Source organism: Bactrocera latifrons, unplaced genomic scaffold (assembly GCF_001853355.1).
Source record: "Bactrocera latifrons isolate USDA-ARS-PBARC rearing strain unplaced genomic scaffold, ASM185335v1 scaffold_12, whole genome shotgun sequence".
Classification (NCBI taxonomy): domain Eukaryota; kingdom Metazoa; phylum Arthropoda; class Insecta; order Diptera; family Tephritidae; genus Bactrocera; species Bactrocera latifrons.
The window spans coordinates 1,928,550-1,947,493 of NW_017534630.1; the positions used below are offsets into that span (position 1 = coordinate 1,928,550).

General features: G+C 36.3%; 4 protein-coding genes across 10 annotated transcripts in view; 2 read left to right on the top strand and 2 right to left on the bottom strand.

Annotated features, from left to right (window-relative positions):
• Positions 1 to 85: 85 nt before the first annotated feature.
• Positions 86 to 9,427, top strand: LOC108978300 (pre-mRNA-processing-splicing factor 8). The gene is made up of 16 exons (XM_018948496.1): positions 86 to 215; positions 389 to 1,077; positions 1,134 to 1,562; positions 1,630 to 1,755; positions 2,069 to 2,488; positions 2,549 to 2,766; positions 2,832 to 3,058; positions 3,122 to 3,946; positions 4,098 to 4,290; positions 4,564 to 5,137; positions 5,204 to 5,354; positions 5,418 to 5,594; positions 5,659 to 5,950; positions 6,024 to 7,639; positions 7,740 to 8,471; positions 8,569 to 9,427. Exons 2-16 carry the CDS (start codon positions 428 to 430, stop codon positions 9,163 to 9,165), a joined length of 7,227 nt encoding a protein of 2,408 aa, XP_018804041.1. The 5' UTR covers positions 86 to 215; positions 389 to 427; the 3' UTR covers positions 9,166 to 9,427.
• Positions 9,428 to 9,782: 355 nt separating this feature from the next.
• LOC108978301 (dynein light chain 4, axonemal) lies at positions 9,783 to 11,152 on the bottom strand. The gene is made up of 4 exons (XM_018948497.1): positions 11,064 to 11,152; positions 10,819 to 10,924; positions 10,601 to 10,684; positions 9,783 to 10,325 (listed from the first exon to the last, which is right to left on the bottom strand). Exons 2-4 carry the CDS (start codon positions 10,888 to 10,890, stop codon positions 10,161 to 10,163), a joined length of 321 nt encoding a protein of 106 aa, XP_018804042.1. The 5' UTR covers positions 10,891 to 10,924; positions 11,064 to 11,152; the 3' UTR covers positions 9,783 to 10,160.
• A 569-nt stretch (positions 11,153 to 11,721) lies between these two features.
• The window catches only part of LOC108978259 (small RNA 2'-O-methyltransferase), an 8,965-nt gene continuing 1,742 nt past the window's right edge, over positions 11,722 to 18,944 (bottom strand). The window contains exons 3-4 of the mRNA XM_018948425.1: positions 12,720 to 12,889; positions 11,722 to 12,661 (exon numbers count right to left, since the gene is read on the bottom strand). Of these exons, the coding sequence (XP_018803970.1) occupies positions 11,830 to 12,661; positions 12,720 to 12,889 (1,002 nt within the window). The 3' untranslated portion in view covers positions 11,722 to 11,829. The remainder of the gene's footprint in view (positions 12,662 to 12,719; positions 12,890 to 18,944) is intronic.
• LOC108978257 lies at positions 13,301 to 18,721 on the top strand. 7 transcript variants are annotated; one of them, XM_018948416.1, is made up of 6 exons: positions 13,301 to 13,383; positions 14,406 to 15,275; positions 15,571 to 15,726; positions 15,792 to 16,450; positions 16,507 to 17,820; positions 17,880 to 18,721. In XM_018948416.1, the coding sequence occupies exons 2-6, from the start codon at positions 14,897 to 14,899 to the stop codon at positions 18,483 to 18,485; spliced, it is 3,114 nt and encodes a 1,037-aa protein (XP_018803961.1). In that variant the 5' UTR covers positions 13,301 to 13,383; positions 14,406 to 14,896; the 3' UTR covers positions 18,486 to 18,721. The 7 variants fall into 7 exon arrangements, with proteins under 7 accessions (XP_018803961.1, XP_018803966.1, XP_018803962.1 ...); XM_018948421.1 differs by having other exon boundaries at positions 13,316 to 13,383; positions 14,734 to 15,275; XM_018948417.1 differs by having other exon boundaries at positions 13,339 to 13,419.

An 18,944-nucleotide genomic window follows, 5' to 3' on the forward strand; every position in this document is an offset into this window, starting at 1 on the left:
TTTCATTTCCATTATAGTCCCATTTCTTCTATTCCGTCATTCTGTGTCAGCGGCTTGTGAATGTGTTTGAAGATGTCGGCAACTCTTCGACCGCGATTCGATTAGAAAACGTTTTCACACATTTCTTCCGTAATTTTTTATTATTCTGTTGAAAAATATTTGGTATTCAATTCTATAATAGTGTAAAAAATAAAACTTAATTTACGAGACATTAGGTGAGTGTATCAGTATGACGTTTATTTATTTATTTACACCTAAATTGCTTGAAATGAAATTTGCATACCAAGCCGAGATGTCAGCAAGGGCTGCTTTCGTCGCGACACACTGTTTTGTGTATCCGTAGTCTAGTTTTTCACATATTCATATTGCGAATTTTTTCTACTTTCAGTTTTGTGAAAACATTTGTTTATAAAAAAGGCACGCGAAAATGTCGTTGCCACCATATATGATACCTCCCAATGCTTGGGCGGCACAAATTATGGCGCAGCAGCAGGCACAGGCATATGCTGCTGCTGCCCAAGTGCAGCAAGCTCAAATGCATGCACACCAAATGGCAAATCAAATACAACAAATTCCTCCACCAGGTGCACCTTTACCGGTACCGATGACAAATGGAAGTGTTGGTATGGTACAAGGTGGAATAGGTGGTAGTAATGGTGTCGGCGGTATCAATCAACCGCAACTAGGCCAAATACCAACACCCAAACCCGACATTATTACTGAGGAGAAGCTACAAGAAAAAGCGCAGAAATGGCACCAATTACAATCGAAAAGATTCGCAGAGAAACGAAAATTTGGTTTTGTCGATGCTCAAAAAGAAGATATGCCACCTGAGCACATACGCAAAATAATACGTGATCATGGTGATATGACCTCTCGTAAATATCGGCATGATAAACGTGTATACTTGGGAGCATTGAAATATATGCCACATGCAGTTTTAAAACTACTTGAAAACATGCCGATGCCCTGGGAGCAAATACGCGATGTACAAGTCCTGTATCACATAACTGGTGCGATAACTTTCGTAAATGAAATACCATGGGTTATTGAACCAGTTTATATAGCACAATGGGGGTAAGTACTACATGTATTTTGTTGTATTTATAAGAAAATAAATATTTTCTGTTTAGAACCATGTGGATTATGATGCGTCGAGAAAAACGCGATCGTCGTCATTTTAAACGTATGCGATTCCCTCCCTTTGATGATGAAGAACCGCCGCTAGACTATGCAGATAATATTTTGGATGTTGAACCGTTGGAAGCCATCCAAATTGATTTAGATCCGGAAGAAGATGGACCTGTATATAAATGGTTCTACGAGCACAGACCACTCGTCGGTACTCCATACGTGAATGGATCCACTTATCGTAAATGGAATTTGACCTTACCGCAATTGGCCACGTTATATCGATTAGCCAATCAGTTGCTCACTGATTTAGTAGATGACAATTTTTTCTACCTTTTCGACCCCAAAAGTTTCTTTACCGCCAAAGCCCTTAATATGGCTATACCAGGCGGTCCGAAATTCGAACCGCTCATAAAAGATCACAACGTTGGGTAAGCTCAATTAATGAATAAAATAAATTTTGTATATACATTTTAATATTATATTGATTTTCAACAGCGATGAAGACTGGAATGAATTTAATGACATCAATAAGGTTATCATACGTCAACCAATTCGCACAGAATATCGAATTGCTTTTCCCTATCTTTACAATAATATGCCTCATTTCGTGCACCTTTCTTGGTAAGCGGATATCTTATCATACTCTAAATATTGTATACCACTCGAAAATGCGGAAATTCAAAGCATTATTTTTGCTCTTATTTAATGTTGGTGGTACAAAAAACAAAACTCATAAGAAAACTACTACTTTCAAGCGACATTATTGTAAAAAGTTTTTAGAGGTGCGATTTGCGTTGAAGCTGTAAGAGAAAGTTTACTCCCCTACAGCTGCTGACAGTTGCATACAGTTACATTAAAACGTTAAGATATGAAATAATATTAACAAATAAGTTGTAATCATATATACATATATACACTTTTATTTATCGCATAGGTATCACACACCCAATGTTGTGTACATTAAAACTGAAGATCCTGATTTGCCAGCATTTTACTTCGATCCGCTAATAAACCCGATTTCACATCGTCATGCTAATACCAAGATTGCGGAGCCAATGCCGGATGATGACGAAGATTTCTCATTGCCCGATGAAGTACAACCTTTCCTACAAGACACACCGCTTTATACTGACAACACAGCCAACGGTATAGCACTGCTGTGGGCACCGCGACCTTTCAACTTACGTTCAGGTCGTTCGCGTCGTGCCATAGACGTTCCGCTTGTTAAAAGTTGGTACAAAGAGCACTGCCCACCAGGTCATCCTGTTAAAGTACGCGTGAGCTATCAGAAGCTTTTGAAGTACTACGTATTAAATGCGCTAAAACATCGCAAGCCAAAACCACAGAAAAAGAGGTTAGCCCAAAAAGCTGTCTTATAAAAATTTTAGTATATTACCCTGCTTTTTTTCTTTAGGTATCTGTTTCGCTCTTTTAAAGCGACGAAATTTTTCCAAACCACCACCTTAGATTGGGTCGAAGCTGGCTTGCAAGTTTGCCGACAGGGTTACAATATGCTTAATTTATTGATCCATCGTAAAAATCTAAACTATTTGCATTTGGATTATAACTTCAACTTAAAACCGGTGAAAACTCTAACAACAAAAGAACGTAAAAAATCACGTTTCGGCAACGGTTGGTATCATAAAATAGCATATGCATTTTTATAATTCAACACAGACCTTCTTTTCAACTTACAGCGTTCCATTTATGTCGTGAAATCCTGCATCTGACTAAATTAATCATTGACTCGCACGTCCAATATCGTCTTAATAATGTCGACGCTTTTCAACTGGCTGATGGACTGCAGTATATATTCGCACATGTTGGCCAGCTGTCTGGCATGTATCGCTACAAGTACAAATTAATGAGACAAATACGCATGTGCAAGGATTTAAAACATCTAATCTACTATCGCTTCAATACGGTAGGTATATTTGTTTTGAATGATAAAATGTGGTCTAATAGTTGTATATAATTTTTCTCGCAGGGTCCTGTTGGCAAAGGTCCAGGCTGTGGTTTCTGGGCGCCGGGTTGGCGTGTTTGGTTATTCTTTATGCGGGGAATAACTCCGCTGTTAGAACGTTGGTTGGGCAATTTGTTGTCACGTCAATTTGAGGGCCGTCATTCAAAGGGTGTCGCGAAGACCGTCACAAAGCAACGTGTCGAATCACATTTCGATTTGGAGTTACGTGCCTCAGTTATGCACGATATCGTTGATATGATGCCGGAAGGTATAAAGCAAAACAAAGCGCGTACCATATTGCAACACTTATCGGAAGCTTGGCGTTGTTGGAAGGCGAATATACCATGGAAAGTACCGGGTCTGCCAATACCTATAGAAAACATGATATTGCGTTATGTCAAAATGAAGGCTGATTGGTGGACTAACACTGCACACTACAATCGCGAGCGCATACGTCGTGGCGCTACAGTTGACAAAACGGTTTGCAAAAAAAATTTAGGTCGTTTGACACGTCTATATTTAAAGGCAGAGCAAGAACGTCAACATAATTACTTAAAAGATGGTCCATACATATCACCCGAAGAAGCTGTAGCCATTTACACAACAACAGTGCATTGGTTGGAATCACGACGCTTCGGCCCCATACCATTCCCGCCGCTTTCATATAAACACGACACTAAATTACTAATTTTGGCTTTGGAGCGCCTAAAAGAAGCATACAGTGTAAAATCGCGCCTGAATCAAAGCCAGCGTGAAGAATTGGGTCTCATTGAACAGGCCTATGATAACCCGCATGAGGCATTGTCGCGTATCAAGCGTCATTTACTAACTCAGCGTGCATTCAAAGAGGTATGTTAACTAAAACAAGGAAGACTATTAACTTCGGCTGCCCCGAAGCTAGAATGCCCTACACAAATAATAAGTTTCTATTTAAGATCTGAATTTTTTCCCGTTTATATAAAGATTTTCCTTATACATCTTCCCTTGTAAACATTTTTAGGTTGGTATTGAGTTCATGGATTTGTATAGCCATTTGATACCCGTCTACGATGTTGAACCATTAGAGAAAATAACGGATGCTTATTTGGATCAATATTTATGGTATGAAGCGGATAAGCGTCGGCTCTTCCCGCCATGGATAAAACCAAGTGACACTGAACCGCCACCACTGTTGGCGTATAAGTGGTGTCAAGGTGAGTGAATAACCGTAGTTGGTGTGACGAACATTATAATACTATAATCAGTGTTTTTTAGAATAAGTGTGCGTACGTAGACGTTTGTGTGTGTGATTTGTGGCAAAGTGATTTGCATTTGAAATCCCCTTGTTGCAAACCTCACGCATACGCGTTTCTACTTTTCAACCAGGGAAGCTATAAATATTTTTTTTTTATAAATTCTAAGTTAATTTTTTCTTTCAAATACCAACTGTATATTTTATACTGACCTTTATACTTTACAATCCAAAGGCATTAATAATCTGCAGGACGTTTGGGATGTGGGCGAGGGCGAATGCAATGTTCTGCTGGAATCACGTTTCGAAAAACTATATGAAAAAATCGATTTGACACTGTTGAATCGTTTACTTCGTCTCATCGTTGATCACAATATTGCTGATTATATGACAGCTAAGAATAACGTCGTCATCAACTACAAAGACATGAATCATACCAACAGTTATGGCATTATCCGTGGTCTGCAGTTCTCATCTTTTATAACCCAGTACTATGGTCTGGTTTTGGATTTGCTAATGCTTGGTTTGCATCGCGCCAGTGAGATGGCCGGTCCGCCACAAATGCCAAACGACTTTCTCACGTTCCAAGATACAGTTACCGAAACTGCACATCCAATACGTTTATATTGCCGTTATGTGGATCGTATTCATTTATTCTTCCGTTTTACCGCGGAGGAAGCACGTGATTTGATTCAACGCTACCTCACCGAGCATCCAGATCCCAATAATGAAAATATTGTTGGTTACAACAATAAAAAATGTTGGCCCCGAGATGCACGCATGCGGTTGATGAAACATGACGTCAACTTGTAAGTGGCTTGCTATCCTTTYATTATTGTTATGAAGTCTCAAAATAATTTTTAATATACTTTTAGGGGCCGTGCGGTTTTCTGGGATATTAAGAATCGTTTACCTCGCTCCGTTACGACCATAAATTGGGAGAACACTTTCGTGTCGGTCTACTCGAAAGACAACCCAAATTTGTTATTTAATATGTGCGGTTTTGAATGTCGTATACTGCCAAAGGTACTAAATTACGAAAATATTTTTAAATCATAATATATTATATATTGATTATTTACTTATAAGTGTCGGACACAAACTGAAGAATTCACACATCGCGATGGCGTGTGGAATTTACAAAACGAAGTGACAAAGGAGCGCACAGCTCAGTGTTTCCTGCGTGTGGATGACGAGTCGTTGGGCCGATTCCATAATCGTGTGCGACAGATTTTAATGGCTTCTGGTTCTACAACATTCACCAAGGTGACACATAATATTGCCAGTAGTACTATGAACTAGTTATTAAAATATTTTTGGTATTCTACAGATTGTTAATAAATGGAATACGGCGCTTATTGGTCTTATGACGTATTTCCGTGAAGCGGTCGTAAACACTCAAGAACTGCTCGACCTGTTGGTAAAGTGTGAAAATAAAATACAGACTCGTATAAAAATTGGTCTCAACTCAAAAATGCCTTCACGTTTCCCACCTGTCGTGTTCTACACACCAAAAGAGYTGGGTGGCCTAGGCATGTTAAGTATGGGTCACGTGCTTATTCCACAATCGGATTTGCGTTGGTCTAAGCAGACCGATGTCGGTATTACACATTTCCGCTCAGGTAAGCGATGATACAAAGTAGTTACACATGCAATTTATTTATAAAAGAAAAACGTTTTTCTTCTTCTTAACAGGCATGTCACATGACGAAGATCAATTGATACCGAATTTATATCGATATATCCAACCATGGGAGAGCGAATTTATCGATTCGCAACGCGTGTGGGCCGAATATGCATTGAAACGCCAAGAGGCGAATGCGCAGAATCGTCGTTTGACTTTGGAAGATTTGGAAGATAGCTGGGATCGCGGTATACCACGTATAAATACACTCTTCCAAAAAGATCGCCACACACTAGCCTACGATAAGGGCTGGCGTATACGCACAGAATTCAAACAATATCAAGTGCTTAAACAAAATCCCTTCTGGTGGACKCATCAACGCCATGATGGCAAATTGTGGAATTTGAATAATTACCGTACGGACATGATACAAGCTTTAGGTGGCGTAGAGGGCATTCTTGAGCATACACTCTTTAAGGGTACATACTTCCCAACTTGGGAGGGTCTTTTCTGGGAAAAAGCATCTGGTTTTGAAGAGTCCATGAAGTACAAAAAACTGACAAATGCGCAACGTTCCGGTTTAAATCAGATTCCCAATCGTCGTTTCACACTATGGTGGTCACCAACGATCAATCGTGCCAATGTGTACGTTGGTTTCCAAGTGCAACTTGATTTGACGGGTATTTTTATGCATGGTAAAATTCCAACATTGAAAATCTCCTTGATTCAGATATTCCGTGCTCACTTGTGGCAAAAAATACACGAGTCCATTGTTATGGATTTGTGTCAAGTGTTCGATCAGGAATTGGATGCACTCGAAATTGAGACTGTACAAAAAGAGACTATACATCCGCGTAAATCATATAAGATGAATTCGTCTTGTGCTGACATTTTGCTATTCCCCGCTTACAAATGGAATGTTTCACGACCGTCTTTACTGGCGGACACCAAAGATACAATGGACAACACAACAACGCAAAAGTATTGGTTGGACATACAGTTACGATGGGGTGATTACGATTCACACGATGTGGAACGTTATGCACGTGCCAAATTCCTTGATTATACCACCGACAACATGTCCATATATCCTTCGCCGACCGGTGTGTTAATCGCTATTGATTTGGCGTACAACTTACACTCTGCCTATGGTAACTGGTTCCCAGGTTGTAAGACACTGATACAGCAGGCTATGGCCAAAATAATGAAGGCGAATCCGGCATTGTATGTACTGCGTGAACGTATACGTAAAGCTCTACAACTTTACTCATCCGAGCCAACTGAACCATATTTGAGCTCGCAGAATTATGGTGAATTGTTTTCGAATCAGATCATTTGGTTTGTTGACGACACTAATGTATATCGTGTAACAATACACAAAACATTCGAAGGCAATCTAACAACAAAACCAATTAACGGTGCAATTTTCATTTTCAACCCACGTACTGGCCAATTATTCTTGAAAATCATTCATACATCTGTGTGGGCGGGTCAAAAGCGTTTGGGTCAGTTGGCAAAATGGAAGACTGCCGAAGAAGTAGCAGCTTTAATTCGTTCTCTACCGGTAGAAGAGCAACCTAAACAAATCATCGTGACACGCAAGGGTATGTTGGACCCGTTGGAAGTGCATTTGCTGGATTTCCCGAATATTGTGATCAAAGGCTCCGAACTGCAATTACCATTCCAGGTGAGTACAAAACAAACGATTATTAAACTATATAATAAATGAAAAAAAAAAAAAACATTTCCATTATTTAAATATAATCATATTTTCCATTTTCAAATAGGCTTGTCTTAAAGTGGAGAAATTYGGTGATCTCATTCTGAAAGCCACTGAACCACAAATGGTGTTGTTCAATCTTTATGATGATTGGTTGAAGACCATCTCTTCGTATACAGCATTCAGTCGTCTGATTTTAATCTTACGTGCTTTACATGTGAACACCGAACGTACGAAGATCATACTTAAACCGGATAAGACAACTATAACGGAGGCGCATCACATCTGGCCAACACTCACCGATGAAGAATGGATAAAGGTGGAAGTGCAACTTAAGGATCTGATTTTGGCCGATTATGGCAAAAAGAATAATGTAAACGTGGCCTCGCTAACGCAATCGGAAATTCGTGATATTATTTTGGGTATGGAAATTAGTGCACCATCTGCACAGCGTCAACAAATTGCTGAAATTGAAAAACAAACAAAAGAACAGAACCAACTGACAGCCACAACGACGCGTACAACGAACAAACATGGCGATGAGATTATTACCTCTACCACATCGAATTATGAAACGCAAACGTTTAGTTCGAAGACCGAGTGGCGTGTGCGTGCTATATCAGCTACAAATCTACATTTGCGTACGAATCACATTTATGTCAGTTCGGACGATATAAAAGAAACTGGTTATACGTATATTTTACCGAAGAATATACTGAAAAAGTTTGTCACAATTTCCGATTTGCGCGCCCAAATCGCCGGCTACTTGTATGGCGTGAGTCCGCCGGATAATCCTCAGGTGATTTGTTGTAAATTATTATTATTGTGTTAAAGAATTTCAAAACTCAAACTAAATGGTTAAATTGTTGTTTATTTATTGCATTACAATCGTTTAGGTCAAAGAAATCCGTTGCATTGTTATGCCACCACAATGGGGCACACATCAGACGCTGAACCTGCCCAACACTTTGCCTACGCATCAGTACCTCAAAGACATGGAACCACTCGGTTGGATACATACACAGCCGAATGAGTTGCCACAATTATCACCGCAAGATATCACCACGCACGCAAAAATTATGCAAGAAAATGCCTCGTGGGACGGAGAAAAGACCATTGTAATCACTTGTTCGTTCACGCCAGGATCCTGTTCACTTACTGCTTACAAACTGACGCCATCCGGTTTTGAATGGGGCTCTAAAAATACGGATAAGGGTAACAATCCCAAAGGTTACTTACCGTCACATTACGAACGCGTTCAAATGTTGCTATCGAACAAATTCCTCGGCTTCTTCATGGTGCCCTCACAGGGCAGTTGGAACTACAACTTTATGGGCGTACGACACGATGCGAACATGAAGTATGAACTGCAATTATCAAATCCTAAGGAATTCTATCATGAAATACATCGACCTTCACACTTTTTATTATTCTSYAATTTGGAAGATGCCGGCGACGGCTCGGGCGCCGATCGTGAGGATGTTTTCGCGTAGTTTGTCATAAAAGAGATTAGAAAAACCGCAGTTAGTATATATGTTTCATTCTTTGTTTTATGTTTCCTGATTTACAGTTAACACAGCATATGTATGAAGACTTTAAAAGAATTGTGCGGTACGTTTTATAGCAAACGAGCTGTGTAGGTATATCTATTATAATAATTACGCACGTTTTAGTGAAAACGAAAAAGTCAATATTTTCATAAATGTTATATAAAGCGGATACTACACAAATAAATTAATAATTTTACAAAAATAATAACTATGTTTTCCCCATGTTCAATTAAATGTTTGTAAAGGGAAGGTATAAGATCACGTTCTATTTATTTTCTTCCTATTTAATGTTTGCATTATTGTATTTTTTATTGAATTTATTTTTATTATTATTTTTACTATTATTATTATTTTTTCTATTATATTCTTTTTGTTCATTTTTTGAAAATTTTTTTTTAGCAATAAAGACGTGAAATGATTTATACCAAATCAATATTGATAAAACATGCACACTTTGTACACACACTCTGTAGCACAATAATACATCTTCGACTTCAATTACTATTTTCTGTAAATGCATACACATATGTATATCCGAAACTAACTGATTATAAAAACTGTTTACTTACTTATAATTTATTTCTATATTATAAATTTCAATACATTAGTCGTATAAAAAACATTTTCAATTATTGTATTGCATTTAGGTGATCACCAAGTTTCATATCATATTTTGTTTTGATTTTTTTTTTTTATTAATATGTTYTTATTAATATTAAAGGTTTTATTAAAATTTAGGTACGGGTATGTAAACCATTYGTTTTCTTCGGCATTTTACTAAATTTAATACACTCCCTATTTGTTCCCTAAATAGTCAAATGCTTTCAACTTTCGGACTGCTCTACAATTATCATATTTTATATATGATGATTTCTTCATAGTAACGTTTTTACGTACACACACTCATGTATGTATTTCAGTTTTTGTCATTCTTGTTATTATGAACATTTCCATAGTAAAATTGCTAAATTTCCACCGAAGAAAAGGTATAAAATATTTTTGGTTTCGTAGGAAACTTCAAATCCAAAGCCTTCACCAACAACCACATGCCAATAAATACCGAACTTCTTATCCATGGTTTCCTTGATAACACGTGCCGCTTGCTATAAATATACATAAATAGGCGATATACTTATGTATATACATATAATTATAGGTTGGTATGTAGGTCATTACTGTTTATAATTTTGAAGGATATATTGTAAAGTTTTTTGTGTTTTTAGGTATTTTCTTGTAAGTACATCTATATGTATATGTATGTATTAAAGTATAATTATTTATACCGGGCAGGCATTGAAAACCCCCTCCTTATATATTTCAATGGAAAAATTCGAATTATATAAACAAACCAAAAAAACGTTAGTTTTTTAAAACTCACCTCATAATTGCTCGAATATTTTTCACAAGCTGTAATACTCATCTCTATAGCTTCTGTGCGCATTTCTTCGTTCATATCTGAATGCTGAAAATATTGTTTAATAATTCGGTTATATTTGTTTATTCTTCCTTCAAACTATTATTATGATTCATTTTTTTTCTGACGTCGAAGTTCCACTTCTGGTAGCTTTAATTTCATGCCTGACAAATAGTGCATACCTTGACAAGCGGATATGTGTGCACGATTTTCTTTTCTGCTTCTTTTTCCGGATTGGCTCCCTCATCGGCCATGACGGTAGARTTATGGAAATAGCAACTATTTTTGCTTTTGTAAAAATACACCAAAATATACAATTTCGATTGCTAAACGTTAGCTTATCGCAGTAAATATATGTATATATTTTCGTAACGTAGGGTTTCGAATTTAAACCGAAACTACAAACAGGGAACTTCAAAATATTTACTTTTTCTAATATTAACTGTTTTGTGCTAACTTTTAACAAGTTTTTTTCTATTGAAAAGTGACTTCTATAATGGCGTACGTATGCTCTTCCTCCCATGCATAATGGCTGACTGATTTTTGCTTGTCTGCTTTGGAAATTTACTAACATCAGTTAAATATTTCTTCCTAAAGAAACTCCACTAATTTTGAAATGGCTTTCATCTCTCACTGTTGCAATGACATTTCAGCGCATGCGTGGTTTTTATTGTCTATGCTGTTACAATTTAGGCGAAGATTGCAAATATTTGCAACATGAAGTTGGGGTTATACATATCACATAGTGCGCGGAATTCAATCAACCCCACCGGCCATTGTAGAAGGCAGACCTTATTTTTCCGGTTTTCATAAATTTTAAGGGAGGAAATCATAATCACAAGAAGAAGTAGAGATTTAGAAATATATGTTTATATAAATTTTATACGGAAATTTTATACGGACTTAGAGGGATGCGTTCCGAATTTGTTTACTAACAAATTCTCTTTAAATAAGCTATGTCCGTAGATATGTACTTTCATGCATAATAAGTCAAGAGTTATACACTGTTGACTTGATGATAGTTCATTTTCAATCTCTTTAATTAAATTAGGTATAAAAAATCTTTGCTTAAATAATATTTTCAATTTTCTATACATAGTATTGATCAACTTTATTTAATTTTATCATTATCTTAGTACATATAATAATCGCTTATTGTGTTGTAACTAAATTAAAACCCTACTAGCTTTCGTTTAATCCCAATTTTCCTCAGAATCATAATTGGTGTCTCCTTTAGTATGTGAATATCCACCGCATGCGCCCCGTTCGTCATCATTTCCGGTCTCATCATATCCAGCATCATTCCATACTCCCAACTCCTTATCATAACAATCATCATATTGACGATAACTAAAATCATCCTCATCATATTCGGGTAATATGATATATTCTTCTTTTACCTCAATATCATTTTCCTTTAGAACAGCAAGCAATTCCGGCATTGTAGCGCCAATATTTTCAATATAGTCTCTTAAAACTATTAGAGGTACTTTATATATACGTAAATCGCAATTGAAATATCTATCAATACGTCGACAACGACTGATTTGATAGCGCGCCTCATCCAGAATTTTTTGATTTTTACTACGTTCATCAATATAAACTGGGAAATCTACAGTAAATATTTCTTTGTATCGAATATCTGCTTCGGGTCCGAAATCAACGGCGACCTTGCTGGGAAGTAACTCATTATGAAGAGAAAGGTCCAGCAAATCACAACGTGCAAATATTGCCATTTGAGTTACGTTGCCAATATCCTTTCTATCTGGTGGTGCATCCCCAACTCCCATAAAAGCAACCTTATAATTTGGGTATTGTTGGCAAATATTTAATGCCCAGTCCTCAAATTCAGATCGCTTCCATTCAAATTTGTGATCATCGTGTCGGAAACCATTTGCTAATAACGGTTCAAAAAGTACGTTAAATTCTGAATTTGGTGTTGAAAATATTGCTAGTTTAGGCTGCATAAAACCGAAAATATTTTTTGGCGTATTCTCTAGTGTTTTTGGATACAAGTGCTCAATTCTATTAAATAATACAATATATTTATGTATTACTTTTAATAAAATAGTTCCGAACTTACATTTCCAATGCGATTACTGCGTCTACATTCAACAATTGATCAGCCGGYGTGTCAATGCTTCCTTGTAATAAATCGATTCGCAAAGGAGTTTCACGTTTGTTCAAGTAGTCCGATACCAAGGGTTCTGCTCTCTGTTTATAGCTCCTTAATAAATTTTCATCAATGTCAACCTGACCAAAAAAGAGTACAAGCTTTTTTAAAATATATTATATATTAAATATAAAATGTATGAAGACTTAATAACCAAGTCCATATTTCATATTTGTGCAGTTATTTTATCCAGGTGCTGTAAATAAATTAACCTGAGATAATGTAAAACATAATAGATGCTAGTGAGCGTAGCTAGCTCCTCTACCATGCTAGTGACACGTTAATTAACCGTTCGTAATTCACAAAGCAAAATAATAAATTTTGGATGACATGAAAACGGCATAAGAAAGCAGAGAACTAATTCATGGTAATGTAAACAAACTGTTACTAAATAAAGTTGTATTGTATTGTGAATTAATATAATTAAGAAGAAGCAAACACATATGCCGAAACGCGGCGAATTGGAATGAAACACACACACTGGAGCAGTTTTTCGACGGCGATTTCGTTGAGCTTGAGTTTGTAATGCAATTATCTAGTGTAAAGAATAGACGGATCGGGAAAATTTAACTCAGTAGGTTTTATAGCGAATTCTGCGACAATTACTAAAGTAATTAGACAAAATCATTATCAAAATATAGCCCGATTTTTTATGAATTAAAGAAATATAAAAGTAAAGCATCGGATGTCGGGTCATCGTGATAAAATCACTTTAAAAGTGTGTACAACAGTGAAAACTTTTAGCATTGAATAAGTTTTTTTTTTCTCTTGCTTCTGTCTTTCTGTCTTGAAATCGAAACAAGCGAAACCGAAAGAGAAAAAAGCGACCAAATTAGTCGGCCAACCAGCATTGTACCGAATTTCTTATGTTTTTGACTTTAACAAAATTGTTGCTAAAATTTGAAATAATCGTTTGATATTGTGCATAGTTAGAAAATATGTCTGTATATTGAATATCTGATGGGTAATTCAGAAAAGATTTGTTCCATTCGTAACAGTCTCGCGTTGCATCGATTTTAAAAGTCTTGATAGAAATTTTTTAGCGCTGCTGCTGAAACCGAGCCGTTCATTCGGTTGACACCGCTGCTTTCATTTCATGTAGCACTTGCCTTGCCAAAATGTTTTATGTGTATTGCCTTGGGAACTCGGTTGTATAAAATAGTGTAAATTTAAAAAAATATGAGTTTTTTATTAGAATTGCTGTAGAAGTTAAAAAAAATGTATTCTGATTGTACATACTCATATTTCGGAAATATATTTGAAGAAATTATAATAAAGATAGATGAGTGAAGACAGACAAAAAAACAGTGAAACAGTGGAATTGATCGATTTTTAATCGCAAATAATCTGATTCTTCATTCAAAATGGGAGAGTGCAATATACGTATGGAAGAAACGTTTATAGTAGCGAAGAATTTAAGCTAGTGGCATATATAATATCGGAGTACATAAATATATATATAGAAATATAGATGCATAAGGGCATGTGCAATCGATTAATTTTTGCTCCTTTATCTGGTTTTGAATTGAGTTGTATGAATCTATTAACGTATTTTACATTCTTTCTTTACATAAACTTTCGTGGTACAAAACAAAGTATAATCACAACAAAAAAGAAATATCGTTGCTAAATACAATGAAAAAAAATCCGTAATTCAAAACACAAACACTACAAAATCAACAAAGTCTACAACGATCAGCCAATTGTCAAAAAGTGGAAGCCAATTTATTAGAATGACATGAGCGCTTACATCGTCCAATAAAGTAATAGTAAAAATTAAAGCAGACAAAAAATACAAAAAAACGTTGAACGTTCCTTTAGATAAAAATTAACAGAAGACAACAGTAGAGTTTATAGACTGATTTTTTATAATATTAAGTACGGGATTACACATTTTGGATAAAACAATACTTGCTTGATATAGGTGACTGGTGCGAAATTACAAATGAACAAATCTATGAYTTTTTAGTTCAAGTGCATAGAATACAGTGCACAACAAGAAATTTTCATCAAATGTTTGGGACAACTATCAGACTAATCTTTCCATAGTACTATTCGATCAAATTAGTGAGCATATAGGAGCTAAAATGGGTAAACGTATGGCAGTCGTCGAGGCGAAGCATTCATTGCAAGCCACTCGCACTATACGCAAACGTAAGCGAAATTCTTCTTTAGCAGCTATTGATTCCGAAATGATCACGACAACAGCCAAGACAACGAGAGGAAGTCATAACTATTGGCACGAAAATGATGACGAAGATTCATCTTCAAATGAAGCCACAAATGTAACACCAGTGATTAGAAATCCATCTACAAAGCATGCCAACAATTCGTCAATTCTTCTGAGCGCAAATACGTCACTGAATGAATCCCCAAAACCAGTGTATACATTATTACCATCCATTGTTAATGGGACTATTATGTACGACYTAATGCAGAAACCTTGGCGGCTTGGTAAACCTATTGGTAAGCGACTAATCGTCAGTGAGTATAAAGAATCTTTTGTTTTTTATATATTGTGTCAATATTGGAACTGATGACAGACAAAAAGATTAAATGGTACTAATTTTGAATTCTTAATTTTTGTATTGTTATAAACTTGTATAATTTGGGTGCATGTACATATGTATACTCTCATGTAAATATATATTCTTAGTTCATAAAAACTAACATTCTCTAAGTGTAAATAATTTTATATATGTATATTAATTCATTGCTTCTCTACTTAAATAGATATTAATATATTCGTTATTTCTCTTAGGCAAAGGAAATTTTGGAGAAATATTTTTAGCTTCAGATAATACTTCCATTCCGGTTACTAATGAAAATGCAAAGTTTGTTGTAAAAATTGAACCACATTCAAATGGACCCTTGTTTGTAGAAATTCATTGTTTGATGAACACTGCCAAAAACGAATGTAAGAAATGTGKTAACATCAGAAATATTAGTCTTATTAAAACCCTTTCTCTTTTTTGTTAATAGATAGCCACATAAAAACTGAAACTGATAAAAACAATAGACAAGATTATACGGCGCCACTAATGCCACATCTACCAACGGGTATACCTAAATATATTGCATCAGGCTCTCATTATTTTGGAGATGCACGTTACCGTTTCCTGGTTTTGCAGCGTTTTGATCGCGATTTGCACTCATTGATAAAAAATTGTCGTGTCCATCAAAAATGCGTGTTAACTCTAGCTATACAGATTGTAGATGTTTTAGAAAAATTGCACGACAAGGGATACTGCCATAATGATGTAAAGGCACAAAATCTTATGATTTCCAAATGCAAGTATTATAAAAAACAAACGGCAACTGCTCCAGTTACCACAGGCAAAAGCAAATCGTCCCGTTCTTCAATTGTAAAGTCTTCAAGCTATGATGAACATTACGAAGAAAAGCAACAAACAACTGATAGTGGAAATAGTTCTGAGCAAGAAGTAAACGATGATGAAGAGGATGAAGATTTCATTATTAAACGAAATAAATTTGTTGACGAATATGAAGATGAGGACTTTGATGATGGCGCTACTACCAACAGTAATAACAGTAACAGTGTAGATCTTTATGAAACACCACTAAATCGTAATCGCAAACGTCGTCCACGAAACAATATTGAATTTAGTGGTTCCAATCCGGTATTTAAAAAATAAAGAAAAAATAATTTGTTAAAATAACGTTAAACTCATTTTAGGTACGCTCATGTCGCCGACAAAAAAGAAATTCCATATATGAAGAGATGGTGAAGTCTCATTATTTACGTCCTGCAAAACGTATTAGTTACTCAGAATTCTTTAATGAAGATACTACTTCCATAAAAGATGAACCATTGGAATCGAAATCTGTGACAACAGATGATGATTTCGAAGAATTTTTACCAAGGTCTGCACGTCGTTCCGGTACAATAAAGAAGTCGARTCATGCTTCAAATTCCTGCTTACCAACAACACGGTTAACACGACGTCAAGAGAAAATTTTTAATAAGTTAAACGCTAATAAGCATTTACAAAAAACTAACTGCGATAATTCGCCATCCACAGCTGTCGCAGAATCGCTTGTAATCGTTGAGGAAGAACGTATCTTCCTTATAGATTTCGGGTTGGCTTCCAAATTTATGGATAATGGGGTACATCGTCCATTCGTAATGGATCAACGCCGAGCACACGATGGTACTTTAGAATTTACCTCACGAGACGCTCATATGGGTGCCCATTCCCGTCGTAGTGATCTAGAATGTTTAGGTTATAACTTAATGTTCTGGTCTCAAGGCTATTTGCCATGGAAAGATGCAGCAATTCAGCATCAACAGGAGAAGGTACATCGTGCAAAGGAATACCTAATGACCGATGTGCGCGAAATGTTAAAACAAATTTATGGCAAACAGGTTCCTAAATATTTGGGCGAATTTCTACATCAAGTCAGCCAATTAGCCTACCACGACCGACCGGATTATGGACGATACCGCCGCTTATTCCAACGTGAATTTCAGCAGCTTGGCTATTCACTTGCAGAATTGCACTTAGACAGCAAGGAAATAGTGCGCACTTGTGTACGTGTTAAAGAGGAAATTGAGAACAAAAACGATATATTCGAAATGAATAAACTCAACGGCAATGCAGTATGGAGTATTATGAGCAACCTTACAGTGGGCACACCATTCCATGAGCGTACTCTCTCCAATAGGGTGTCGCCGAAAAACTTGAGGTCCAAATCTGACAAAAAATCTATGAAAAAGAAAAAGTTTTCATGGGCGGAAATTCTCTCACAAGATCCTGACCAGATTGCCCGCGAACGTGCCGAAAAAGAATTCGATCGCGAGGAGGAACTTAGTGAAGTGCAACAACCAATAGTGCGTCGTTACGAAGGAAAGCCAACATATGCTATTTTAGAGATTGAAAATCGCCTAAGGTTAAGCGGCAGATTTTCAGAAGATAACAGAGATTCACATCGGAGAAGCGCTGCTAATCAAACCGACGAAGAGGATGAAAATGATGAGGAACAGGATGAGGTAAATATTTTCGAATATATATTGGTTTGCACAGGTAATTTTCCTTAAATATTCAACAGGAAGAAATGGAAGTAGACGACACGGAGGATATGGGGGATAACGACAGAGATTGTGACGACGATGAAGATGACATAGAAACGGACGCTACAGACACCATGGACCATGTGCCTAATGGTGGACATAACACACGCGCACATAATACACGATCAACTAGAAGAAAAGATTATGTACAATTTTTAGAAACAGATGGTCGAATTCAGAGTTCTACCAAGCAACGTTCAATCAATTCGACAAAATCTGCTTTTAAAACAGCAGCAGCCACATCCAAATCGGTTCATGTTGCAAATAAAGTGACTATGAAATCTAGTAGCAAACGGAGTAGTACTGCCGGTCGTAGTAATCGTAAAGGTTACAACAATGAAGGAACTCAAGTAAATAGCAACAGTGTAGGTGGTACGGGAAGGCCGGAACGACGAACTCGTCGTTGCTTAATTGAGACTGAAACAGAGATGAATGATCTGATCGATCAACAGGAAAGTAATTCAAATTTTAATCCAGATGTTTGTAGTTTATTCAACGTTTGGAAAAAGATCAATAATGAAAACATCTACTATCGAGGCAACAACGCCGCAGCAGCGGCATCGACACGACAGTGTAAAAAGTGAACAATGTAAACATGCAGAAGTTTCTACCGAGACTGTTCAATACTTCTAAATTTTTCACCGCTTTCAATTATGTTAGTAAAAATTTTGCTAAACATTGGTTTGAAATGCATAAATAACGTAGAATAAAGTAGCGTAGTACAGCAAACCCTTTTGACAAGAGAAGAGAGTAAATAAATATTGTAAGTAGTGGTAATGTTTACATTTTTGTTATTTACCAACAACTCAATGTGCAAAGAAAATTGAAATGGAATGAGCAAAGTTAAAATTGTAAAAATCGTAACAAGAGAACTCAAAATAAAAAGAAAATATGTGAGTAACACTAACATAAAAAACATATGATGCAAAATAGTTAATTCTTATTAAAAATCATCTGTGTAACCATGTGAACAAATGATATTCATAATTGCAATTCTATTGGTAATGGATCGCGTACATATTATATATATACATACATATATA